Source organism: Rhineura floridana, chromosome 8 (assembly GCF_030035675.1).
Source record: "Rhineura floridana isolate rRhiFlo1 chromosome 8, rRhiFlo1.hap2, whole genome shotgun sequence".
NCBI lineage: Eukaryota > Metazoa > Chordata > Lepidosauria > Squamata > Rhineuridae > Rhineura > Rhineura floridana.
Window position 1 is genome coordinate 32,249,456 of NC_084487.1, and position 26,814 is coordinate 32,276,269.

Below are 26,814 nucleotides of genomic sequence, written 5' to 3' on the forward strand. Positions count from 1 at the left end.
AGGTAGGACTGGCAAAAGTTGGGTACCCCAACTTGAGAGAGGAAAGCACTTTCTGCTTAAGGCAGGGGTGAGGAACCTGTAGCAATACAAATGCTACTGGACTGTTCTCATCATCCCTGATCATTGGCCATACAGGGGCACAACTACCCCAGCCCTGCACTAAGGCAAAGTCACCATCAGATACAACCCATGATGCATAATTAATTTATTGCATTAGTTGGTGTAGGATATGGCAGTGGCCACTAACTTAGATGGCTTTAAAGGGGGATTCAAGAAGGGTGCATTTATCCATAGCTTACCAGCCATGGTGTCTGTATGAAATCTGCACTAGATGGACTTCAGTTTGATCCAACAGCATTCATCTTATCAGAACACATACATAGGTAGAACCCTTCATTTCTTAGTTTGTATTAGATCATAAAATTACTTTCAGCGATTTTAAGCACCCCTTCCTTTTTACAGGAAAACGAGACATGTGAATATATTACTTTTTATGGGTTATTCAACAAAACCACAGTTGGCTATAGTTACACAGTGGTGTGAAGGCTCCAGTCTATATCACCATCTACACATCATTGAGACCAAATTTGAGATGATCAAGCTCATTGATATTGCACGGCAGACGGCACAAGGAATGGAGTAAGTATAGTATCGCTTACTGATTAGGAGGGAGAAAACTGATGATTCTCTGCACACTGAGCTTTCTAGCACATATGGCAGGGATAGAGAACCTGTAACCCTCCAGATGTTGTTGAACTACAGCTCCCATCAGCTCCAGTCAGCATGACCAGTGGGCAGCGATGACAGCAGTTCTAGTCTAGCAACATCTGGAGAGTCACAGGTTCCCAATCTATAATATAGGAGGTAATTCAGCAGCTTCATAAGTAGCTTCAATCAGTAGGGATGATTTCAGCTTTGAACATTTAAAAAAAAGCAAATACCTGGTTTGACTTGTAGACTGATTGTAATTTGTTGCTGAGTTTAAGGAAATCTATATATAACACTGCTGAGTCAGCCCAATGGCGTATTCGGTCCAGCATCCTGTTCCCCATAAGGACCAAATTGATGCCTGTGGAAAGCCCACAAACAAGAATTTGTTGGTCTACATCTTGTGGTAGCAAATACCACAGTTTAACTATGTGCTGTGTGAAGTACTGCTTCCATTGAGCTTCACTGAATGACCCCAGGTTCTATTGTTAATGAGGAAGAAAAACTCTGTCCACACTATGCATAATTTTCTGAGCCTTTATCATGTCCCCCTTCCTCTCCTTTTTCCCTAAACTAAAAAGGCCCTAGCGTTGTAACTTTTCCATGTTGTTTGAGTTGCTCCAGTCCTTTACTCATTTTGTTTGCCCCTTTCAGCACTTTCTTCAGCTGTACCATTTTGAGAGGCGCGAGTCAGAACTGTGCACAATATTCATTTTTTATTTGTTTGATTTGATTTGAGCTTTTATACCACTTTCATGACAAATGACCTCAAAACAGTTTACATACAAATAAATTAGTCGCATCATTGCAAATCAAATCACAATTAACATAACATCAATATCAGTTATACCGTAGATTTGTGTAGTTATGATATTGGCAGTTCTACTTCTGATTCAATCCTTTGATGAAATTTGCCTTTTTGACAGTTGGGTCAATAATTTCATTGAGTTATCCACCATGTTTCCAAGATTTCTTTCTTGGTCTGTCTCCACCAGTTCAAACTCCATTAATGTATATGTGAAGTTAGGCCTTTTTGCCTCAAGTGTATCACTTTGCACTTAGCCATTTATTCAGTTTAGATGCTAAATATGTCACATTGATAAACTGTTTCCACAACTTCTTTTAATTGTCATTTTTAATGCGGAAGTCCACGTTAGCCTCTTGGAACCTTTTACAAAAATTTGCCAAGTAGGTCCATTACTTTGAGCTCTTGTTTTTTCCAACTTCTCCAATAATATTTTTGGAGGCCTTTCTTCTTTCCTATAGCAAACATTTGTTTTCTTTACTAGGTTTATTTCAAACCTTGTTTAAAGATTCTCCTCATGTTTAGTTTATACTGAAGACAACTAGAATAAAACCATACATTCTTCCTCCAGCTAACATCAGATCATGATGTTTACAAGGGCTGACATCCAGCATCTTGTCATAAAACACCCAACAGCTCAAATGACTAATCAGTAGCTCTATTTGGGTGACTATAAAAGCAGAGAAATGTCTTTACCAATGCATTTTTAATACAACTTTATTTGTGCTTACTTATGATACTAAGGGAGTTTATGCCTAAACTATTGCTTTTCTGTGAGTAAAAAGATGAATAGGTAACTAAAATACCCACTCCTAATAAAGATGACACAGACACATGGGCTGGAAAGGCTGAGAGTAAGCACACTTTCTGCTGCCTCCTGGCATATCTGCACAGGCACAAGTCATTGACCTGCATCCCCATCAGGCTTCCTCCAGCATGCATATGCCCTGCTGTGTTCTGTTCTGTTCCCCAAGCCAAGCCTTGTTGCAGACTGGCTTACTTGTAACAAACAGCATGGTTACAAGTTTTCTCAGTCACAGAGATGATATGCATATGAGTTCTGTTGCTCTACAATGTTCTGAATTAAAGAGGAATGATTTCTCATGCTCCATCTTTTCCCAAAACATTTAAAGTGGGTGTGAATAAATTGTGGATTGGCAGCAGTGCTTTGTGATGCTAGAGGGACAGAATATGCTGGAATCATAAATGCCGCTTAGGCTAATAAATATGAAGCTCTGTTAAAGCTGGCATGGCACTGCAATTCAGACTGCCCAATCCTAATCATATGTACTTTGTTTGAATTGCATTGGTTTCTATTCAGCTTAATTCCTAGTCATTTGTTTTTGTGTTTATACCCTGCTTTTCACCCAAGAATGGCACCCCAAAGCAGCTTACACTGAAAACCAGCAATTCAAATAAAAGTTACAATATATTAGAGATGACAGTCTCTTTGGGCCCTGGCAAAGTCCAAGCTCTAGGCTTTTCCTCCCAGAGGGGAGTGGGCAGCAAGTGCTGCAAACGTGCATAGTAAGCATGTGCTGGACTGCAACCCAGGTTTCTAAAAAAGATTGGGGCATTGAAGGTGCCAGTATTTTGACATAGCAAGCTAAATCCTTGAAGGAAGGGTGGGAGATAGATACAGTAAGTTAAATAAATGGCTTGGACACTAGAGACTGCCTCCTGTCATATGTGGGTGTTCTTTAAAATTGCTCAGCTTCACCAAGGCTTTTGATAACATAAGCAAAATGTATAGTCAACTCACTATATAATATTTTGTTGCTTTTCAGTTACTTGCATGCCAAGTCAATCATCCACAGAGACCTCAAGAGTAATAGTATCCTTTTTCTAAGAGCATGACCTTTATTGTTCTTCCTCCCCCTCCCACATCCTCAAAGTGAGTATCTGTGCTGAAAACAAGAGAGGGAAAAGTACAGTTAGGTGAGATCAGTTGATGATCTGAGTGCAAAATGCCAAACTGTCATTTGCTTCACTCAAGTTTTTTAAAGGTATTTATGCCTAACTAGCTGCAGTAAAACAGGTTGAGGATGTGCATCCAAATTTTTACTGAAAACCATGAAATGTAAACAAATCAGTATCTGCATTCAGATTCATATTTCAGTTTACCTTTGTGATTAACTAGTCCAGCAAGCAATATGCATCTAGTTCTCCTTTGCTGAATCAGGGCGATTTGTTCTTTGGTATGTGATGGCAACATCTAGGCAGACATAAATCAAGACTTGATTGAAGAAGTACCATGCACATCTGTTGTGCCTCATTGTATGCCCCCTTGGAAGCATTATGTCTGCTTCCTCTCAAACCAACATCTGTTATGTCTGAAACTTCCACTAGCCTTTTCAGATTTTGAAGACATCATATAATCAACCCAGTTGAAGCCACTCTTCCCTGGTTTGTTATGGTGCTTACTCTTGGATGATAGGAGCATTGTTCAAATTTTAGCTTAGAATCTGGAGTAGCAATTAGATTATAATGTGGGCTGATGATCCAGGCTTTATTGTAGTTGAACAGCCACAGTATATACTGATGGGAAGTTAGGGTTGCTTTTGCTTTTCTTTTTCTTTACATATCCTGTTCAGATATATTTCTTCATGAAGACCTCACAGTAAAAATAGGTGACTTTGGTCTAGCAACAGTGAAATCACGATGGAGCGGGTCCCATCAGTTTGAACAGTTGTCTGGATCAATTCTATGGATGGTAATTAAAGGGGGTATTCTCACAACAATCTTTTGCTGCCTCCAGTAGTTGACACCATCTCCTGTTTAGATGTATCTCCATCACCTCTAGAATAAAGACGACCTTTTTGGCTTGTCTGGGTCCCAACATTTATAATTCACTGTGGATCCGGTGTGGTAATGCAGTGGTTAGAATATTAGACTGGGACGTGGGAGACCAGGGTATCAAATCCTTGCTCAGTTGTGAAGCTCACTGGGTGACTTCGGGCCCAGTCACAGTCTCCTAGCTTAGCCTACCTCACAGGGTTGTATGAGTATAAAATGGGGAGCAAGAGAACTATGTACACCATATTGACCTCCTTAGAAGAAAGGAGGGATATAAATGTAATAAATAACTTACACACTAGAAGTCTGTATGGTGCTCCACATGGGGACCTTCTGCTTTTTGTATGGTACTCCAAAGGACACATCCTTTTTTCCTCTTACTGGAGATGTAATCCCAGTGTGCTGATCCCTTGTGATTCTCATCCAGTATGAGCTGTTTTACAGTCAACTTTGTATTTACACTAAATGTTGGCCTGAGAACTCTCTCATTTTATAATCACTGAAAAGTAATCAAAACTTTCCTTCAAACAGTTTGTATATCCAGGGAATTGATTGCTTAATTTCTGTTAATTTGTGTGTTAAATGTGTGGCTGTAGTAGACATCTTACGTCTGTGAAAGACTTTTATGTTGCCCTTTCAGAAATAGGATCTCCAGAGTTGATGACATAAAATGTAAGAAAGTAGTCTATCATTGCAATAGAATAAAGCAATTCTCTTCTATATTACAGGCACCAGAGGTAATTAGGATGCAGGATAAAAACCCATATAGCTTTCAGTCAGATGTGTATGCATTTGGGATTGTGCTTTATGAGCTGATGACTGGGCAGTTACCATATTCTAACATCAATAACAGGGACCAGGTAAGACAGGGATGGTTTTGAATTGTCTAATGAATCTCAGTTGGTGTTTTTGTGTTCTCATCATGTGGTGTTACCTGAAATAATGAATGAGTGATTGAAACTTGTAAAATGGCCTTTTGTGGAATTGACATTTTATTCTTTGTATAGACTTAAAAAAAAATTAACCACCAACTTTTTGATTATAAGGAAATAGAATAAAGCAAGAAATGTTAATGATTCCCCTTTGGGGCTTGTGCTTGCGTAGTCTTCCATTAGCCCCTCACTTGAGAGTCAGTGTTGTGCATTTGATGGGGTTGCACTTGGACCAGAGAGACATGGGCCATGTGACCTTGAGCAAGTCATACATTTTCAGCCTAGTCTACCTTGCAGGGTTGGGGAAATAAAATGGGATAATCTGCTTGGTCTGTTGAACTGAACTCCGTGAAGGAAAGGTGGGAGACGCATGCAATGAACAAGCACAATTTTGACATCATGTAAAGTTAGTGAAATGCTCTCATAAGAAATCCAGAGGATGAAATGCCAACTACCCTATTTATTTTTCTTTGATCCTTACCATGTCCTTAAGTATTTCAATACTTGTGTCATCTTTGGTGAGATCTGGTGCTGCACAATTATAGATTATGTTACATTGAACAACTGGCAACTGGGCAGCATGACTGCCCGGATACAAAGAACAGCAAAACTAGTTCAGGGGCCCCCAGGGGTGTGGGCTTTGGGCACGGTTTTTTTGCCAACACCACCCTTCATGCTATGCCAAATGGTTTTTGAAACTGAGAGAACTTTCAGAAGCAGCTTGTGATGTGGTACATACTCTGCTTTTTAAGGAAGATTGAGAAATCCCACTGGGTGTGCTCATCTTCATGGTCATGCCTAAAGTCCTGGCTATTCCTGCATACCAAGGTGTTTCTTCACTGTGACAATATTCAGTGGACTGGCAGATGGCTTGTATAGATTGTATATTAAAATTTAGCAGCACTACCTTAGATATTTGGTGACAAGTCTAATATTTTGCTCACTGTACTTAAAAGGGGCAGGACATAGGCCAATTTAGTATCCATCTTTGGGTTGACTCAAAGCTAGTATAGTTTATTCAGTACTAATGTCCGGTGCTTTTTTGGTAAAAAATGAGATGTGGGTACTCATCTTGATAAAAATGTCATGGGTGCCAGTACAAAACGGCTGCTATGGGCTGGAAAAAAAGGGGAGAGAGAGAGAGAGATGCTGGTCCTCTGTACCAGTGAGTACTGTCACAAAAAAAGCCCTGGCAATGCTACTGTGTGTGTGCTTGTGTTTATATCTCTGAAGGGGTGTTTATATTCATTCATTCATTCATTTCTAACCACAATATGATGATCCCAAGGTACAATTGGTGAGTGTGTTACACAAATTACTGTGAATTTTGTACCTTCCAGTATGAAAATAATTGTGAGTTGGGTGTAGAAAAACTTTGAAATATGGGATAGGCTGAAAGATCACAAGTTCTGTGCAAGCCTGAACTCTCAGATTTTTTTTTAGTTATTACTTCACCTCCCCCAATTTAATATGTAGAAGGTAGAAGTGTGTTTGAATCTTCTCATTTCTACTTTTCCCCCTCCTGCTCCAAACAAAGATCATTTTTATGGTGGGGCGAGGATACCTCTCTCCAGATCTCAGCAAAGTGCGAAGTAACTGTCCCAAAGCCATGAAGAGGCTAATGGCAGAATGCTTGAAAAAGAAGAGGGATGAACGACCCCTCTTCCCACAGGTAAGAAATATTCCTACTTGGAATTCACAGACCAACTGACTTTTTAGTATTAAATTCAAACAGGACATCGGGTGAAAGGACTGCATCAAAATGACCTCCCTAGTCAGCCAAGAGGTGAAGGACAATTTTGATGCTTTTGGGGATGGAGGATGAAATGGTTTGGGTGGTTTTATGGCAGAGGATGGGATGCTTACTGTGGATGCAGTGCTGTTTTTCTTTTTACTGTAAAAAAAGAAATACATCTGGTTGTGCTAGCGGCAACCTTACTTTTTTTAAGCAGGAGTTCCCAAACTGGTCCATAGACCACTAGTGGTCTGCAAGCTTCATTCAGGTGGTCCACAGCATGTCTGTAAAAATACAGCTAAAAATCATATACCGTGTTCTGCTTGAGTATCTCCTCATTTCCCACCCTGCTTCGATCTGTGTTAATTTGTGTTGTGAATTTGTTTTGTTTTATCTGCGTTGTATGGTTTTCTTAATAAAGATTTAAAATGGGGAAAAATCATATGGTGTCTAGCACAGCACATTACAATTGCTACAACAGGCAGAAAAATCACAACAAAGTACCTGCTCTTCGGCTTACGAGATATAACACGAAAGGAAAAGGGGATGGGAAAAGAAGAGGAAAACAAGTAAAATCAGCACCAATAACAACCAGCTGTATAGACATTGATTGTTCACCATTCAAAGATGGGTGTTGGTGGGCCCCTGAGAAATTGGCCTGATGACCTGACCTTTCCAGAAGTGACTAATACAGCTGGAAGTTGTTGACCTTACAGAGAAAGGGGTCTTGTAGGCATAGCTGGGATCTGCTGGCTTTTTGACACTCACTCTGCAACAGGTATGGGTCCCAGTGGCCTGTTTGATGCCATCACTCTCATAGCAGATGGACCTGCTCTTCCTCGCAGGGTAGTTGGTTCCAAACATCTCTGTAACAGGCAGAGGCCCCCTCTGCTCTGCCCAGCACCGTGTTCACCCCAAATTGTCCTGGAAGATGCAAGCAAAGCAGCGACGATGGATGACACGAGGGTTGTTAGCATAGTTCAGGGAAACCTAGTGGCAGCTGAAGCAGAGAGCTCTGGAGGCCAAAATAAATGAAAACTGGTGCGACTGCTGCAGCTAGTGGCATGCTTTTCTGCTGTAATAATTAATTGTTAAAAAGCGGCACCACCACAGCCATTTTAAAGGCCCCATCCTCAGCCGACTCCAACTACCATGAGATTGTATTCAGCCCTAACTGAAAATAGCTTTACATTTCTGAGAAAGCAGGGAAGGAGAGAATTCTTTTATTTAAACTTGCTCTGAATTAGTTTCATATCACAAATGCACATTCTTTTAGAGCACAAAGTAGATTGCCCTTTACCATGTACCTAGCTTGGGGATATTAGGGTAATAGTAGCCTGGTCAGCATGTGGAATAATAGAATGGTTGCTATAGGCTCTGGTAGAGAAAGAGTCTAGCTACTGTGTCTCCCTTTGTCTGTGTGACTGTCTCCATTCAAGTGGTAATAGCGTGGGTCTTTTCAACGTAAGCTATCAAATAGCTGCAAGTCCAGTTTTACTACTACAAAGCACTTCCCCACCACCACTTTTGTATTTTTGCTTTCTCATTCCATGATGCAGCTTCAGATATTGTTATCAATATGCTCCGAATTGAGAAAATTTTCCCTGTTGTGCACGTCAACAATATAGAATGATACTCAGCTCTATCTCTCCATTTCTTCTGATGACAAGAAATCACATCAGCATAAGGGCCCACTGGGTCCATTTAACCCACCATTGGCTACAACAAGATTCTTCAGCCTTTTCCCAATTTGGGACCCACATTAAGCCTAACATGTAAAATGGGACCAAATTTTAATTTTTTAGCATATTATGTCTGCATTTCTACTCCTCTCTCCCTATCCCCCTCCAAAGGAAAAAAAAAACCCAAAACTTGTGGTGGTAGCAGTATTACTGGTACAACTCACTTGAAAACTGGGCAGGAGCCAGGTGGGTCATAACCTGCCGGCTGAAGACTAGCAGACTAGGAGACTGTTCATTCTCATGGAGAGTATCAGGCATCTACCACATAGTCAGTCTTCATGCCCTGTGCAAGAAGATGGGGATACAACGAGCAATTACAGCACTACTGCTGTTCTGAATTTACTTCTACATAGTCATTTCGGTGCTTAAATTGCAGTGTTCCTTAGTTGTGTTCTAGTAGGATCGTTCTGCACAATATAGGAAACGGACCTTTAGTGTGGCGGCACCTGCCCTGTGGAATTCCCTCCCCTTAAATATTAGGCAGGCGCCATCTCTGCTATCTTTTCGGTGCCTTTGGAAGACTTTCCTCTTCCAACAAGCCTTTTAAGTTGAGACCTGTCCCAGTCTGCATCTGTGTCAAAATTGTTTAATATGTTTTTTTAATAATGTTTTTAACCCTTTTTAAAGGTTTTTTTTAATTGTTTTTAATACTATTTTGTATTAATGTATTTTAATATCTGTTTTTATGAAGTCTTAAAGTTTTTTGGTGCTTTGTTTGCCGCCCTGGGCTCCTGCTGGGAGGAAGGGAGGGATACAAATTAAATAAATAAATAGTGCTTTAAGCAATCAGACATTTCTGAAGCCTTTAATTCTGATGTTGCCTCATAAGCCAGGAGAGCTAAAGCAGGTGGGCCCGTTGCCATCTTCACCAGCTTGGTAGGAGGAGCAGCTTTCATTCCTAAAGGGCAGTTTCTTCTCTGTTTTACTAGATTTCTCAAGGAGCATTTCATAGAAAGCTGCCTCATATCAAGTCAGACCATTGGTCCGTCTAGCTCAGTATTGCTGACACTGACTCAGTGCTGAAACTCACTCAGCAGCTCTCCCAGCTTTCAGGCAGGAGTGTACCTGGAGACATCAGGGATCACAACTGGGACCTTTTTGCATGCAAAGCATGTGCTGTATCACTGAGCTGTAGCATGATGTCAGAATCACATCTTGTTGAGAATTAATTTACTTCAGTTTGGAACTGCACTGTTGTCTCCACTCTGCAACACTTGACTCTCTCTTTTTCCCCTCTGTTTTCAGATCCTTGCCTCTATTGAACTCCTAGCCCGGTCGTTGCCAAAAATTCACCGCAGTGCATCTGAGCCCTCCTTGAACCGGGCTGGTTTCCAGACAGAGGATTTTAGTCTGTATGCTTGCGCTTCTCCAAAAACACCCATTCAGGCAGGGGGATACGGTGGGTTTTCTGTAAACTGAAAAATTGAAAGCATGTGACTGTGTGTTTGGTAGGTCCCCCATGTGTGCACACGTTTCAGATTCCAACAAACTGTTGTTTTTTTATTTTAGGGAAGGTTCACTGACTGCATAATAACTTACCTAACACTGAGTCTCCTATATTCCCAGAATGATATCTGTTGCTGGCAATGGACAGCCTGGGAATTGCCACCACAAAAAGGGTCATGAAAGGCTACTCAGTAGAAAAGGGAAAGGTCATTGAAAGCTCTTTCACACACACATGCATATAAATATATATCCATTTATGTTTGGGTCATAGGTCAACTTTGTTTGTTTGTTTTGCCACCTGTGCTGTATAGGTGGCACAATTTTATGTTCATATGTTAAGCTGTTTTGTTCCTTCAGTCCTGCAGTAGCAGCCATGTTAGTTTCTCATGTCAGCAGAATTGCTGGCAGTGGGTAGAAGTAAGGCAAAAAGAACTTGGATGAAAAGGCCAACTGCACTCACGTTTGTAATGAGTAAAGGTGAGCAAGCGTCACAGGACATAAACACTTCGGCTGTGAGTAGCTTCTTTTCTGACCTTCCTGCTCATTGGAAATTGTTGTTGACTTGGAACTAGAAGTCTCTTGTGTGTTTTTGTTATTGTTCTTGGGTTGGTTGGTTTGTTATTTTTTATTGCCACTATGCTGGTCCAGCTCTTGTTACACCTCTTTCATCTGTTTAAAATCATTGCTGGATCCATGCCTTTGCACCAGTCTGCTTCAGGCATGTTAATAAGCATTACTAGACTTTTAATAGGCTAAAGGGGACCTTAAAAAACCCAAGTGAGTCTTGCTTGTTGTCTGTGTGGCCATGCTTTAAACAGTGATGCCCATAATGGGGGGAAATGGTCTTGTAAAAGCAAAGTGGTAAACTTTAAAAGTTGTTTAAAGGTGGGAAAAGAAGATTTCACCACCAACTCTTTTACAAAGTCAGTGGCTTGCTGCTATTGCTCAACTTTATGTGAGTTAAAATTTCTTCTGAATTCTCCTTTCTGTGGAGAAAACATTTTATGCTTGTGTATGGAATTTATCCACTTACATTTCCAGTAAGGAAATCTGGAAGTCAAGGATCCTGGGAGAAATGACTTTACATTCCCCCTTCCCCCATTTTTGTTGCTGTTGGGAGTATCTACCTTGAACAGGTAAACCGTAGTATTGTCTTTCATTGCTTCATGTTACAATGAGCTCTGATGACAATGATTCAGATAATAACCTTTGGTAGGATCTCCAGTGTCAAGCTTTTTTGCCTAGATGATGACCATCTCACTTATTTTCTGATTCCTGATAAATTGTAGACTGTTCGCCATGGTTGGCCTCTATCAAACAAGATAGTGCGTGATTTGAAGAAGTTTTTCAGAAGTGTTCTTACTCTATTTTATTGTCAGACACATGGAAGTAGGCAATTTCTTCTAAAGCTAGTGCATAGCTGATGGAGTAGAACATTTAATCTTGTGACTACAGGACCTTTGAAAGTAGAAATGGACTGTTAAATTAGCTGGTTCTTGAAGAACAAAGTATGCCTTGCTGAAAAGGCAATAGATCTTTCCCAGGATGGGAATGGAAGTCAAGCCCAGCATCAGCACAAAACATTCTTGGGCAACTGTTGGGGCCCCATGCCTCATCTACCCCCACTCACCCCCCCAATGCTTAGCACCAGGTGACCACCATTTAAATTTCCTGCAATCCCTTGTATGTAGCAGAACTATGAGCCATTGTTGGAAATTTAGATAGATGACTGTTGCCTGATGCTGATGGGAGTAACCTGCCTGGGAAGGGACACTGGTACAGCAAGGGGCTCCCAACCAGGCATTATGCTGAGGGCCACCTGGAGCCAGCTGAAGCTGCCTGGTCAGAGGTCCTCTGGCCCTGGAGGAAGGTGTAAGCTCCTTTCTAACCATTGGTGTCAGCTTGGGTTGGGACAGGAGGTGAAAAGTTGCTTGAGCCTGTGACAACCCTAAGTGCAAAAGAAGCCTACATCACCGCCTGCTTGAGACAGTTGGGAGTGCATAAGTGCTCCACTTACTGGGACAGGCTAGCTTTTAAAAGATGGATAATGGGAGCTAAGCTGAAGCTTGTGTCTCACCAGCAATGCTAAAAAGGAGTCAATTTCTACACCTCATCAATTTTGGACAGGGATGGCTTATCAGCTGCTGAAGCAGCTGCTGCTGAGTGGTGACACTTGGCACTCTTTCCAAGGGATGTTGTGAGTTGGCAGCAGGGGTGTGGGGGCTGCTGCCTTAGCACTGGGCATGCACATGGCTTATGAGTGGCTGGCAGTGCCCAGTGTGGAGTCATGGCTTGTGTCTGTGGTGTGGCCACTGCTAGTCACTTAGCAGTCACGCACCTGCACTGCGTAAAGAGAGCAGCCTTAATGCCTCCTTTTTAGTAATGGGTATCAGGTTTCTCTTGCCCTTGATCGTTGCTCAGCCGTGACTGCCTTTATCCCTCCAGCCAACTGCCTCCTGAGCAGTTGTATGTTTTGTATCCAGGACAGTTTCTTACACCTTTTTTATGGCCAGCTGCGATTCAAAAAGCATTGATGGGCACATTGCTAGGTTATGTTGCTTCTGCAAAGTGGCTCTGAGGAGGTTCTCTGTTCAAAGAATTAGAGGTGCTTTTAAGGAATTGTTTTTCAGCTAGCTCATGTAATTTTAGGATACTACAGTCCTGATTATTTACCACCACCACATCCTCAAATTAAACTTTCAGATGTTCCAGTTTTGAACCCGAGACCAGGAGGGCTCTGAATGCTAACAAGCCTTTAGATAGGCTTATTATCATTGCCTCTTTATGCTTTGCATAGCTAGGTGTGAGGAAAGACACTGAGCATGCTGCTCTTCTTGCGTAAAAAGCTCTTTGTCTGTGGCTAGGCAAAATGTTTAGTGGAACCTCATACTCTGCCTCTTCAAATTAATAGTTTTATCTTCACAGTCCATCAGCACCAATTAATGCTCTGAATGATTAGCAGAAGCAAGAAGACTAGAAGAGCAGTGGAGGAGTAATTCTTATTTACTGACTAGCCAGCAATCTGTGTTAAATGGACTGAAACTGGTTACCAAAGAAAATGTTTTAGAAGGGCTGAGAGAACATGGATGCTATTAAAATTAGCACCAAGGCACAATATTTTACTGATTTTTCTACTGTAGCGAATTGTGAAGCCGTTAGCTTACCTAGGGGCTTGCTAAGATAAAAGAGACCAGAGATCTATGTAATAAGCTGGAGAAAGAACAAGCACTCTTGACTCTGTGTGCTGTCAGAGCATGCAAGCTCTCTTTGTGCAGGGTTCATAGGGTATTAACACAGTGAGCAATTTACATATATGCTAATGGGATTGACTTTGGGTAATCTGCTGTTCTGAAGTCAAGCTACTAGAAAGTGTACCTTTTAAGTTTTTCAGAGTATAGCTTCTTCAGATAAATGCCATTAACTCCATCGTGTGACAGTAAATGGAAGATCCATCCATTCTCAGCCTTCTAAATCAACAGCTGGAATGTTGCAGGTTTGTAGAGTAGACAAAAGTGGCAAGAAGATCCTACTTCAGGTGTGGGGAACCTTTGTCCCTCTGGATGTTGCTTAACTTCAACTCCCAGCAGCCCCAGCAAGAATGGCTTATGGCCAAGAATGATGGGAGTTGTAGTTCAGCAACATCTGGATGAACAAAGGTTCCTTTCACTTGCTCTACTTCTTCTGACACTGAGGCAGCATCTGTCACTGTGTTGGCTATCGCTTCTTTGTGAGCTATAGCATGTTGGTAGGATTCTTAAAAACCATGATAACGCTTTGTATTTGCACATTCTTCATGACAACCTCTTCTTCCTGAGGACTGTTAATATCCTGCAAGGTGGTCCAAGTTTGCTTTTTTTGTGACTCTTAGTTCAGCAAGAGATTTTGTGTGAGTAACTTTGTCTTCTGTCTCTGCCAACAAGATCCTTCTATACATTTAATTATTAACAATTGCATTTCCCCCTAACATCTGCTGCATCCGGTATATAGCGTCAAATTTATACTGGATAACGTTTCTGTCTTGCTGATGAATAAAACCCAATTTTTAAAACTCAGCTCTTGTCCTCCCTCTACAGGCGAATTTGCAGCGTTCAAGTAGCCACGGCAACATTGGCAGCAAATCCACTCTCATTTTTTAAAGTTTTGTGTTCCTACCGTTTCTTTTTATAACATCCAGACTCTCTTCTGCCCCTCAAAAAAAAAAAAACCTATTTAGAGAAAAGAGATCTGTACACTTAGAGGAGACAGAATGGAATTACCAATCCAACTTCTGGTGGGAGGGGAAAGTATCTTGCTAGAAACCCAGAATCTCTCTGTTGCCTGTATGTTCACCTCCAATCTAAATGCCATGTGCATTCAGAGACCCCCCTCAGTGGCTGCCTGTTCCGTTGACATCATTCCCAGGAGAGAGGAGGGGCTGCGCTTTGACTTTCTGGTGGCATGATGATGAGATTGGAACTCCTGCTGGATCATAGGCTTGGGATGGTCTGCTGGTCGGCTTTCTCCCTCTTAACAACGGATTATCAGAGGCTGAACATCTGATGAGACAGAGCTAATCAAAGCAATCATCCTCTGGTCTGATTTTTTTTCTAAGTTGTGTGTGGTCTTTTTTTTCCCTGGTGTGCTTACTGATCAATGGGATAAATGCAGTATATCCTTTTCAGCTGAATGAGCATCAGCTCTTTCAAGTAAAAAGGGCTCAGCCAAATTGGCAGATTTTTGGAAGGGGGAGTTTGAGAAAAGATTAATTTGAAGGAAAAGGGGATGCTGCACCGTCTCATTCCAGAATTGCTTTTATCTCCTATTCAAAGTCGCCCCTTCCCCCATCTTTCCTTTTAGTGCACTTTCAGAAAGGGTTGGGAGGCTTTTTAATTTTTTTGTCGGTCCAGCAACAGACAAATCATTTTTACAAAATTATAGCAAAGTTTTAAATGTGTAGCTTCTTATTTTGTGTTGATATCATTTGATTCTGTGTGTTTGTGTGTAACTTTTTGGGGATGTCCAAAAAGTCTAATGCAGACTATGAAATACAAATGTACCTATTTTAAAAGGTGCAAGATAATGTCAGGTACCTAACGTTTCATAAACAGGAGTTCTCAGGTAGAATTGAATATGTTTTAACAAGAAAACCCTGCTGCATCCCCTCTGAAAGAATTACACATTCCAAAAATTGTGCTTTGGTACTTTTTTTTAAAAAAAACTTTAAATTATGTTAACTCAGTTGTGTTCTCATATGCAGTAACTTGTCTTAAATGGCAATCTGCTGTCTTTTTTGTTAAGGAATGGTACTTGCTGGATCAACACTGACATCTCTCACTGTTTGCCTATCCTCAACTTTTTATATGTTGCTCCTTTTCTTGCCCTGTGTCTTATGTCCTTGGCTTAAAAATGGCAGTGATTGCATTTTGCTTTCTCCTTTTGCTTTGCCCTTAATCCTCATTTGTGAAATGATTCCTAATTCTTATTTTTAACTAGTAAAGGGGGGGGATCAAAGTTACATATGTAGATTACCTCTAGTGGAATCATAATGCTATCACTTAGCAGAATTATCTACTGTGGTGATTAATATAAAGGCTTTCTTTCTTTCTTTTTCTAAAAAGGCAAGTTAAATGCTACTAGAAGGAAGCTTAGTGTCCACAGAAGCCTTGGTACACTTTTGCCCTATTCTAGTAGGTATAAGGGTGGAGACCACCACTCCCTCACTAACAGTTTCTAGTGGAAACTGGTAATCTGGTGAGAGAAAGTGTGTCAGTATTCAGAATTCAAGCAGTGGTTGATCAGTACTTCAGCTCTGTTTCTAGGAGAACTAAGAAAGGGAATGGTCTTTGTAGTAAAGAAGGTGTACCTATGGAAAATAAGTGTAACTCGTCATGGACCATGTTCTTAAAAACCACACACGCTTCATTTTACAGGGACTGTTAAATGTAGTCAAAATGTTTTCCAGCCAACAAATTGGACCAAGAGATATCATTGAAATACTGAGTATAAGGGTAGTGGTAGCGAGTGGCTTCAAGTCACAGGCACATTTCATGCCTTCTGTGCACAAATGTCACTGAAGTGAATAGATAGCTGCACATGGATATGGATACATTCTTGGACACTTCCTCTTCACTTCAGTGTCTCATTGTGTTGGAGAAACGTCCAGTGGATGTGCACAGTGTAATGAGAATAAAGCAGTTTGTCTGGGCATACAAATAGTGTGCCACATGTATTATAAATCTAAACCATAAAAGCACAACTTTGGTTTGCTGTTCCTTTCTTGGCTATTTTAGGTGTTGATCTGCATATTTGGTTAGAGCAGTGTTTCGCACACTTTCTGAATATGGGCCATTCTTCCAGAGTTCCCTTATCCTAACACCACTACCACCAGCCCACCCCTGACCTTTGAGCAACAAGAGTCTGTTTCAGAGATAAACATATGGAAATCCTCACAATTGCTCATGTGCACTCATCATGCTGCAATGCGCAGAGACTTTTGGAGTAGGCTACTTAGCCCAACACCTCCTTAAAAGAGAAGAAGAGCAGGATGTCTCTTATCACAATCTTAAAGCAAATGAAACAAAAAAAAGCATTTGGTTTTTGAGGACCATACTTCCCAAATCACATTGGGACAATAGGGCAGTGAAGGTGCAGGCAAGCTCCCATAAATCCAACATGAATCAGTGTGAATCCTCTGCCAGAGAACATTCAGTCCACCCACATCCTAATTGGTGGGGAATGAAGACACCATCTGCTTCTCATTCTTCTGGCTGTAGAATTTTCCTTCATTTAGAAAATTTGTTTTTTGTTTTTAAGAACTTGGGTGCTGGCAAGCATCATTAAGGAAGAATGGGCTGTTTAGAGGTGTTGAGAGTTGCAAGAGAAAGAATATGGGTTATCCACATGCTGGTTCTAGTGCTTAACTTTCTGGTGTACAGGCATCCTTGATGAGACTGTGCCCAGGTGTCTAGTTATTTGGGCTTCTAGAGATTCGTAGTTTCTGCTTAGGAAGTGGAAATATTCCAGCTCTGCCCTAGGCAAAACCTTAAAACACTCTGCCGGTGCCACCCGTTCGCCACAGCCTTGTAGTTCTGCTGCCCATCCTGCCTAGCCTGATACTTGTTGAGCATGACATTTTTCATTTCTCTTTGGAGCAACAACCAGTCACTCTAGTGTGGCTGAGTTCTCACTCTGCTTTGCCCCACTGAACGATGCCTTAGCTCTTGAGTGTTGACTGCTGGTCACTCCACTGCCCTTGACAGCCCTTGCTCCTCCTGCTGTTTGGAGCCATCTGCATGTTGCATTAAACCATAGTTTAAATTAAGCTATGGTTTAATGTGGACAAGCAGTTTGCTGGGTGTGGAACTTAGGAAGCTGCCTTATACCAAGTCAGACCATTGGTCCCTCTAGCCCAGTATTGTTGACACTGGGAGGCAGTGGCTCTCCAGGATTTCAGATGGGGAGCAATCCCAGCCTGACCTGGAAATGCCAGGAATTGAACTTGGAACCTTCTGTATACAAAGCAGATGCTCTGTCACTGAGGTATGACCCTGCCCCTGTGCTCAAAAGACTGCACTTCTGTCCTTCCACGCTACTACTTTCAGCACATTGGGGAGGAAACAAACCAGAGTTTGGCTTGCCATTACATGTCAACTAGCGGTCATAGTTATCTCCTAACAAACCATCATGGCAAGCCAACGTTTATTCTTGGCTTACTATTATGGTTTGTAACAAGTAAAACAAACCATAAGTGCTGGTTCGGGCATAAGGCAAGCCAGCCTCTGGTTTGTTTCCTCCTCTGCACACTGAAGAAAGGAGCAGGAAGAGCACTGTGGGGACCAGGGAGTTACTTGTTAATGTTAAACCATAGGTTAATTTGAACTCTGCTTGAAGGTGATGTGCAAACAAGGCCTTTGTTACTTTGACAGGTCCATGGCATGTTTTGTCTATCCAGTCTTTCATTGTTCCTGAACAACAAAAAGAAGTGCCCAAAGGCAATGTGGGGAAGAAAAAGGCCCTTTGCTATTCTCCAAAGATGCTACCCTTCTAATGTCTGCTAGTGTTAAGGCCATCCTGCTTTTCCGCCACATTTTGTATAATGTACTTGAGAACAAATTCAAGTAACCGCTGTTCTTACAAATACCTGTAGCTCATTTGAAATACTAGGTGAAAAAAATGTTCTTTATACACAATTCTCTTAAGACTTAAAGAATGAGGAATGTGTATGTATCCTGGCTTGATTATATTGTGGCTTCATTATTCATTTCGGTGCAGTAAGCTTTTTTTAAAAAAATTATAGGTAAAGCGCCAGGAAAAGGATCTTGTTCACACCAAGCACTTTATAATAAGCAACATATGATTTGATTTTTTTCTTTCCACCTGAGCATACTGCAGGTCATTTGGCCGCTATTTTAATAGGGTGTTCATATTGATTCTTCATTACTTTACTTTCCCGCCCTCCTTCCTGCTGTCATCTCCTGAGTTGCCATAATCTACGCTTTTTGATAAAACACCTTAACCCTGTGGCTTTCCCACTTGAAATTGTCCTTAAGGCAATTAAAATTGGAAAATGAACAATGCACCTTGGACTCTCATGAAAAAGGGTAAGCAGGATACAAATTCTGAAAATAAATATTTTTATCTTCAGGTTTTTTAAAAACCAGCTGTTGGAGGGCTTTTAGACATTGTTGCATCTTAAGTGTCTGATCCTTATAAAAAAGCTATCTTGATCCTATTAATCCCTGTGGCTAAAAACTTCTCAGTGGCTGCCTGTTGCCAGAAATTATTTTTTCTTAGTACATTATGTCAGCAAAGAAGTTTGCAGTGCACACTCAAGACCTGATGCCATCTTGCATTGGCATGACAGGCAGCATTAGCACCATCCTTGTATTGGCATTGGAATACTTGTGCAAAAGACATTGCCAGTGCTGTTTGTTATTTCATTGCCGCCCTTTGGGGAATCTTCTAGTGCTAGGAGACAGTATGAGCAGCAGTTTGCCAAAAAGCAGTCTGTGATCTACCACAATCAGTCCTCTGCCCTTACCTGCTATAAGTGTCTGGTACTCTTAGTGGAAGACATGTCTCTTCATGTTCTTATTCTGTAATTTCCACTGTGAAACATCATCATGTTTTGATCTTTTGTGGGGAAGGGGATGTTTCAGTTTTGTTTTTTGTAACAAGGCTTAGTGAAAGAGTTCAGGTATGGAACATGTTTTTGTAGGTGTATTTACATTGCATAATTTTTTGGACCGTGAGTGTAGCATATGTAGCAGAAATAGTTCATAGTACTGTAGCTAAGTAGCTTTCCGTCCATTGGAAAAGAAAAGAAAAAAGTCATCCGAAGGGAATGACGCTGTTGAGCCTTGTGGGACTATGTTCTGTATTCACTCTTAATCGACTTTGGTTATATTAGCTTTGAGATCTCAAATCATGTTGGATTCAGTTATTCTGTGGCTTCTGTTCTTATTTCTGCAGTAGATGTACCACTTGGGTTGAATAAAGCTGTATTCAGTTACAGTAACCTCAGGTATAATTCATTACTTGCAAAGGGTTAGGAAAAGCGCCAGAGCTTTTTCAGTCAAGCCACACTGAGCCAGCCCAACTGTAGCTTACTCTGTGATGCTCTAGGATTTCATTGCCCCACCCACTCACTTCTGCATCCGCAATACTACACAGTCAGGGCCAGCCCTGCCATTGGGCAAAGTGAGGCAATTGCCTCAGGCAGCAGATTACAGGGGCAGCAGTGGCAGGTCCCCCAGGGTGTTGTTCCTGAGCATCTAGCCATTCCCCTCTGTTGGAGGACAGAGCTGTGAATGCTCCATGGTATCTCCTGGCTCCCCTGAACTATCCTGCTGCCTCTGGTATAGTGGAGGATGTTATGCTGCCATTGGTATTGAAGTAAGATTCAACAGCCAATCCACTTGGCCTCTATATGTGGAATTGGGAGGGGCTGTCATCCTGTCCTCTACCTCAGGTAGAGGCAAAATATCACAGGCCAGTCCTGTATACAGGGCAGTGTAGGCTAGTTGAAAATCCCCAATGCCTTCCAATGGAATGTGGTTTTGTAACTTCCAAAGAGGAGGGGAGATGGTGATGCTGACTAGGTTTTCTAGGGTTGATTCAACCTTGCAAATGTGGGCTTACATAAGCACATTTGGTGCATACTCTTCCTATAAAACAGTTCTGTTGGTGTCTTTGTTAGGCTTCATCTGCAAATTTTATCTGGAGAAGAGGCAGCTAGCAAGACATTTTGCTTACCTTCTTAAAAGTTTGGCTTGGTCCTGGAGTATAAGTTTGTTAGTGCTTGCACTTGAGAGAGAAGGTGGTGGGCATACAAAGTTCAGTGGCAGTGTATACATTTTGCTCTGTAATGGATCCCTCACACACAAACTGGAAATGTATGCTTTCTAAAATATTTCCTTTGCAGTTTGCCAAATGATCTATGCCTTTTGCGATTAAAAAAAGAGAGAGAGACCCTAGACATATCTAACTAGGTGCTTATCTACTCTTAGCTTTGCCTTGCTTCCAATACACTACATTTTCAAATTTGGGTAGAATCATAAGAAACCATCCATGGAATAGAATCTGCTGGACAACCCTCAGTGGCATTGGGCTGCCAGCATAACTGCCATTTATCTTAGCGGGGCTTTTTCTGGAGGCGTTCCAATTTGATTGTGTCCATAGTTCTTCCTCATTAAACCTGCAATGGTAAGAATAATGTATCTTGTGTTCCCTCCCCCCACAAAAAAAATCCAATATGTAATTGTATTGGAAAAATAAACCTTCAACCACTTAAGTAAAAATAGAACAAATTGCATTTGTAAAGGATAAAAAAAAAGGAATACGGTGTTGCCTCTTCTGAGCACCAGCCATTTGATAAAAGAGATTGTAGCTTGAAGGTGAAAAATTGAGTACTTTTTGTGGGGCTTCGTTATAACTAAAAAAGCCTGTTTGATTATTAAGTGAGTCATTCCTGGAATAGGAGAGGTTGGTTATGCTTATAAACAAGTGTACATCCCAGGATTTTTGAGGCCCTTTTCTTTTATTGAGAGGAGTATCAGATCTTCCCCAGACTTCCTGTTGAAATTTGTAACTTGTCTGTAAACCACAACCAGTTTCTCTTAATATATTTTGTATGACATTTAAGTTGAAAGCTCATGGATAAATAGCTGAAAAGCAATTGAAGGGCTGATGTAAGGAAGCTGTATCTTCCATATTAGTACCCTGTTCCATCAATTTATGAAAATAATAGGTTGTTTTTAACTGATCTATTTTTTTTTCTTTCCTACCTTTTGTTGCCAGGTTCTTGGCCTCCTGTTAGAATGTATGTATATGTGGCATTAAGTTTGTGAATTGGGATGAAAAAACAAAAGCCCAGATAGCTTTCTCCCACAAGCCCTGAGATATGCCCATTTTTTGTGTGTGCAAAGAATACATATATAAACCCATGGATATTCTTTACATGAGTCAGAGCATTTTGTCCCTATTGCCAAGAGCAGTCAATTCTGACTGGCAGCCAGGTTTCCAAGGTTTCTCCCAGACCTGAATCCAGAGGTGCCAGACATTGAACCCTGGGCTTCCTGCATACCAAGCATGTGCTGTTCCACTGAGCCGTGGCTCATCCACCCCAATAAGCTTCATGCAGTGCAATCATATGCATAATTACCCAGAAGTAAGTCCCACTGTGTTGAATGGTGCTTACTCACACGTAAGTGTGCATAGGGTTGAAGCCTTAGTTGTATATTTGAATCCCTGTTTTTGGCAGCTGGAAAGGGTTTGAAAGCATTCTGAACTTTCAAGGCATTTATTTTCCAATTGCCAAAGCAACAACATCCTGTCTGTTCCATTCAGCCTCTGATATGAACTATTCCTGCAGTTGCATTTCATATTAAACTGGGAACTGTAATCTACTAGAATTACTCTACCTCTCCTTTCTGAGCTAGAAAAATGCAAAGCAGGAGACCATGTGCCATTATTTTTTAAAAAAGATTATTGGTTGTCTGAGGATTTTGTGTGGTTTTTGACCCATTCTGTAATGCATTAATTTGTGCTCCACCTAGTTGATCTCCTTCCACTTGTTTTCTGGGGTTTGGGGATTCCAACTAGAATACCCGGATCTATGGGCTGTGTGGGGCGTGGGTGCGGGTGGGAGGGGAAACATTCATTTAGGCATGCATTGAAGTAGAATTAAAAATGGACCAATGGAGGGGGCAGGAACAAAACATGGAAACTATTGTTTGGTTGGGCGTGTGGGGCTGAGTTTAATAACTTTTGATTTAAATGATAAAAATAAAAACCTAAGTGCAATAAATGTACTTTGAAATTCAAAGCTGTGAATGGTTAAGAGAAATACACCTCATTCCTTCCAGATTCTCCTCCTCGCCTCCCCCCGCATGTGTATCTTAACTTTAGGGGGGCCCTCCTCAGGGTGAGTTCACGTGTTCAGTTTACATGATAACCAAACACAGGCTCGCCCTTGCCCCAGTTTTCTTCTCTTTCATAATGTAGGTTTCCCAGTTTGTTAAAAGTCAGCTATAACTGACCTGATAGCAATTTTACCCACTTCATGCTCCCAAAACAATTCCCTCACCCATGTGGCTGATGTTCATTTGTCCAGATTGTCACGAACAACTCCTTTTTGGGGACTAAAATGGGGCTAATTCTGCTCCTAGCTCTTGGCGTCCTGCATTTTGAGTAGGGAGAATGTGGGAATATATTGTGAGAGCCAATTGAAAATGGAGCATTGCTTGCCCAAACACTGGACTGCAATAGCCCTTCTAGCCTGACTAGTAAGTTTATGTAACCAGCACCTGTTCTGGCTACCAGGGACCAGTGAAGGGCAAAATGGTTGTTTCTAAGCAGCTGGAAATAGCAGTCATCATCCTGGTTGTCTCTTCTCTCTGAAATTTTCATCCACACTACTTCTCTTCAATTAGCTAGGGAGACTGCCCTACATAGTTTATCATTCTCTCCATTCCGTCGTTGGAGACTGTCATTCCAATGCTTTGTTTCAGTGTAGCACTACGAATTAACAGGTCCCTACCTACAAACCACTTCACGGGTTTGGCTGTAGCAAAGGAATAGATGGTTGCTTACCATGGCCCCTTTGCCTATCCTCCTCTGCTGTAGCAACCTCTTGCTATACCATGCAAGGATACCCTGTGTAAAGACGGGAGATGAGACTGTTGGAGCACTGAGGGGGGAGGTGCCACTGGTGTAAGCTTGCTGTCATTGTGTGCCCCCCCTTTTAAAGTGATGGGCAGAGTCTTTGGGTAGAACTTGTCATCCCTAGCACTGTACAGCTAGACCCAATGGAAATGATAAGTTGGCCAACAAAAAATGTTAAACCGGTTACTTCAGGAAGCTGCTGAAAAGGAGAAACGTGTATAGTGTGTTTAATTAGTGCAGTGAAATATGTCCCAACCCAGCATTCCTTGAAATTGTATTTGCCACAAGATGTTTAAGTCTCCACAAGTCTGCAGTTTTTAAAAGTCTGCTCTTTCTTCAGAAGTCAATTGATATCCATAGCTACTTTTTTAAAATGACAATGGAGTAACTAAACTTTTAAAGGCCTGTATTTCTAATTCATTGGGAAATGTTTATTTTCAGCTTTCCGTCTCATGGATCACTGCAGCTTTTTCTCCCTGCCTCCAAGTCTTTCCTTCTCCCCTGTTGTTCACTGTAAATGCTGATACAGATTAATTTCAGTTGTTTTTCTTCCCATGTTAAACCCTTTAGCCTATTCCTTTCATTTGTATTTTGGAGCTTTTTCTCTCGTGTAAATTTGTACAGTGGGAAATATTGTCCAGTTTGGTTTAGAAAGCATGGAGACATAAAACTAAAGTTTGATAGCTGAAAACAGATTGAAGAACTATTTGTGTAAAGTTATTTAAAGAACTCTGTATTATATAAAAGGTTTAAAAGTTCTATGTATTTGATGTGAATACTGCTATAATAAAGATTGACTGCATGGAGTATGTGTGTATTAATAAGGGATGGCAATTCACAGAGTTGGAGGGAGCCTTGTAAGTCACCTAGTTCAGCCCCTTTTTCACTGCAGGAAACCCAGAGCAACCGCATTTCTAGCAGGTGGCTGTCCAACCGCTGACTGAACTCCTTCAGTGAAGGAGAATCCATCGTTCATCTAGCTAAATGGTTCCATTGTCTAACTAGCATTAACTATCAAGAGATTTTTCCTAATGTTCAACTGAAATTTACCGTCCTGTAACTTTAAGCCATTGGATCTAGGCCTTCCTTTTGGGGGCAGCAGAGAACAAGTCTTTGCTCTCTTCTGTGTGAGATAGCTGAAGCTTTTGGAAGGGGTGTTATTGTGTTCTACCACCCCATCTCATTTAAAATATTTTATACCACCTTTCATGAAAGTATCACAAGGTGGCTTGCAGCAGAATCAATTAAAAATACATTCAAGTAAATCTAGCACTACTTACAAGGTCAGGTCAAAAATTAATTTAGGACAGTTATTACAGTAGGCAGGTATCAAATGGCCAGCAAAAGCTTCTGAGAACAAATGGGTTTTTAGTAGGTGCCCAAACATCATTTACTCTTCTCCAAACTGATCATGCCCAGTTTCTTCAACCTTTCCTCATAGGTAAGGGGTATGGAAAACAGTTCCTATCTTGTTGTTCTGAACTTGTTCCAACTTGTCTAGTACTGGCTCACAGACAATTGCAGAGCTGCCTTACATGGCTTCCGTAAAAAGTTTAATAAGGTACAATTTTTTATATAATTATACAGCCACAAGAGTGGCTGTATACTATCGCCAGCATGGATTTTTCACATTCCACAGTGTTAAATTGGAAATACTCCCATGCCATTTCCCATAAGTTCATTTCAAAACAAAACCTTACAAAACTTACAGTCTTGAACTCAGAAACGCTTAACGGTTAACGGCATCGGACCGCAATACCTGGCGGAATGCCTCTCCCGCTATGTACCTACCCGGTTGCTGCGCTCGACGTCGAAGGCCCTTCTCCGTGTCCCAACGCATAGGGAGGCACGGAGAACGATAACTAGAGCTAGGGCCTTCTCAGTGGTAGCCCCCAAACTATGGAATGCCCTCCCTGACGAGATACGCCTGGCGCCTTCTCTGTTATCCTTTCGGCGCCAGGTAAAGACCTACCTCTTTGCCCAGGCATTTTAAAAAATTTTAGAATCTGAATTTAAATTTGAAAATTTTTAATTATGTTTTATTGTGTATTGTATTTACATCCGCTTGTATTTTAACCTGTTTTATTATGCTGTACACCGCCCTGGGAGCTTATTGCTATAGGGCGGTCTAAAAATGTAATAAAATAAAATAAATAAATAAACAACCCTCTCAATTTTCATGGCGATAAACAAAACAAAAAGAATGGAGAGTTCAAAGTCAAAAGAGAGAGAAAAATTCCAGAGCCCTTTTGGACTTTTTTCTGTTCTCATAATCTGTTGAAATTCATTAAAAATCAGCCATGTTCACAGAGGACCTGTAATCCTATTACTGACCTTGCCCCATACTCTGACCGTCATCTTCTGCAGTTTAAAGGTTTAAAAAATGCCTGGCTGATTTTTAATTTAAGAAATTTTGCATTGAACTGAATGATGTCAGGCATGCTCAGTAAGAACCAACTGTCAGTGTTCTAAAAGCCAGACTCACAGCTGCTTGGCTTGCCTAATTGGGGCCACACCCACACCAGACTTTGATTTCACGTGAGATAGTCGTGGCTTCCCCCAAAGAATCCTGGGAAGTGTAGTTTGTGAAGGGTGCTGAGAGGAGACTCCTATTCCGCTGACAGAGCTCCAGTGGCCAGAGTGGTTTAACAGCCACTCTGATTGAAGGTCTCTGAGGGGAACAGGGCATCTCCTAGCAACTCTCAGCACCCTTCACTAACTACACTTCCCAGGATTCTTTGAGAGAAGCCATCACTGTCTGAAGTGAAATCAAGGTCTGGTGTGGATGTGGCCAGGAACAGCTTTGGTTTAAATTTGGGTGGGAGGCTACATGTGCCTGCTGTAGAATAAAAAGGTGGAGAAAATGCTGAAAAGCAATGATACTGTTCACAATGTTTTCCTTTTGGAAAGGAAAGGCTTCCCCTCTGCCCAGTGCCCACTCATCCAATCTCCTACCCTTCACCTCCTCCTATCCTCCCTGCCCCTCCCCCAGGTCAGTGTTGGACTACGACCTGGTAGACCAGGGTTCGAATCCCCACACAGCCATGAAGCTCACTGGGTGACCTTGGGCCAGTCACTGCCTCTCAGCGTCAGAGGAAGGCAATGGTAACTGAATACCATTCACCATGAAAGGTCAATCTCCATTTTCAAACGTGATTGCACAGAAATAAATCCCATTGAACTCAAAAAGTAAGCAACTGATCAAACCCACCCTCCCTTCTCCTCCCTCCTATCCCCTCCCTGTCCAATCCCCTCCCCTCCCCTCGGTCAGTTTTACCTACCTACCTGCCCCTTCCTTTGCCCCTCCCCCTCCAATCTCCTCCTTCCCCCTTCTCCTTCCACTCTCCTTTCCCCTCCCCCATGGTCAGTTTTACCTATCCTAACCATGATTACAGAGAGCCAGTGTGGTGTAGTGGTTAAGGTGTTGGACTAGGACCTGGGAGACCAGGGTTTGAATCCCCACATAGCTATGAAGCTCACTGGGTGACCTTGGGCCAGTCACTGCCT

The 26,814-nt window shown here is 41.6% G+C and overlaps 1 protein-coding gene across 8 annotated transcripts in view; it reads left to right on the forward strand.

Annotated features, from left to right (window-relative positions):
• BRAF (B-Raf proto-oncogene, serine/threonine kinase) overlaps window positions 1-24,114 on the forward strand; it is a 68,250-nt gene extending 44,136 nt beyond the window's left edge. For 6 of the 8 annotated variants that reach the window (XM_061638780.1, XM_061638773.1, XM_061638776.1 and 3 more), the window contains 7 exons: window positions 463-639; window positions 3,301-3,347; window positions 4,108-4,226; window positions 5,038-5,169; window positions 6,779-6,913; window positions 9,964-10,117; window positions 23,749-24,114. In XM_061638780.1, the coding sequence (XP_061494764.1) occupies window positions 463-639; window positions 3,301-3,347; window positions 4,108-4,226; window positions 5,038-5,169; window positions 6,779-6,913; window positions 9,964-10,117; window positions 23,749-23,831 (847 nt within the window). In that variant the 3' untranslated portion in view covers window positions 23,832-24,114. Of the gene's footprint in view, window positions 1-462; window positions 640-3,300; window positions 3,348-4,107; window positions 4,227-5,037; window positions 5,170-6,778; window positions 6,914-9,963; window positions 10,118-14,237; window positions 14,365-23,748 lie in introns of those variants that run through there. The other 2 variants (XM_061638772.1, XM_061638777.1) reach the window with 1 other exon arrangement.
• The last annotated feature ends 2,700 nt before the right edge of the window (window positions 24,115-26,814 follow it).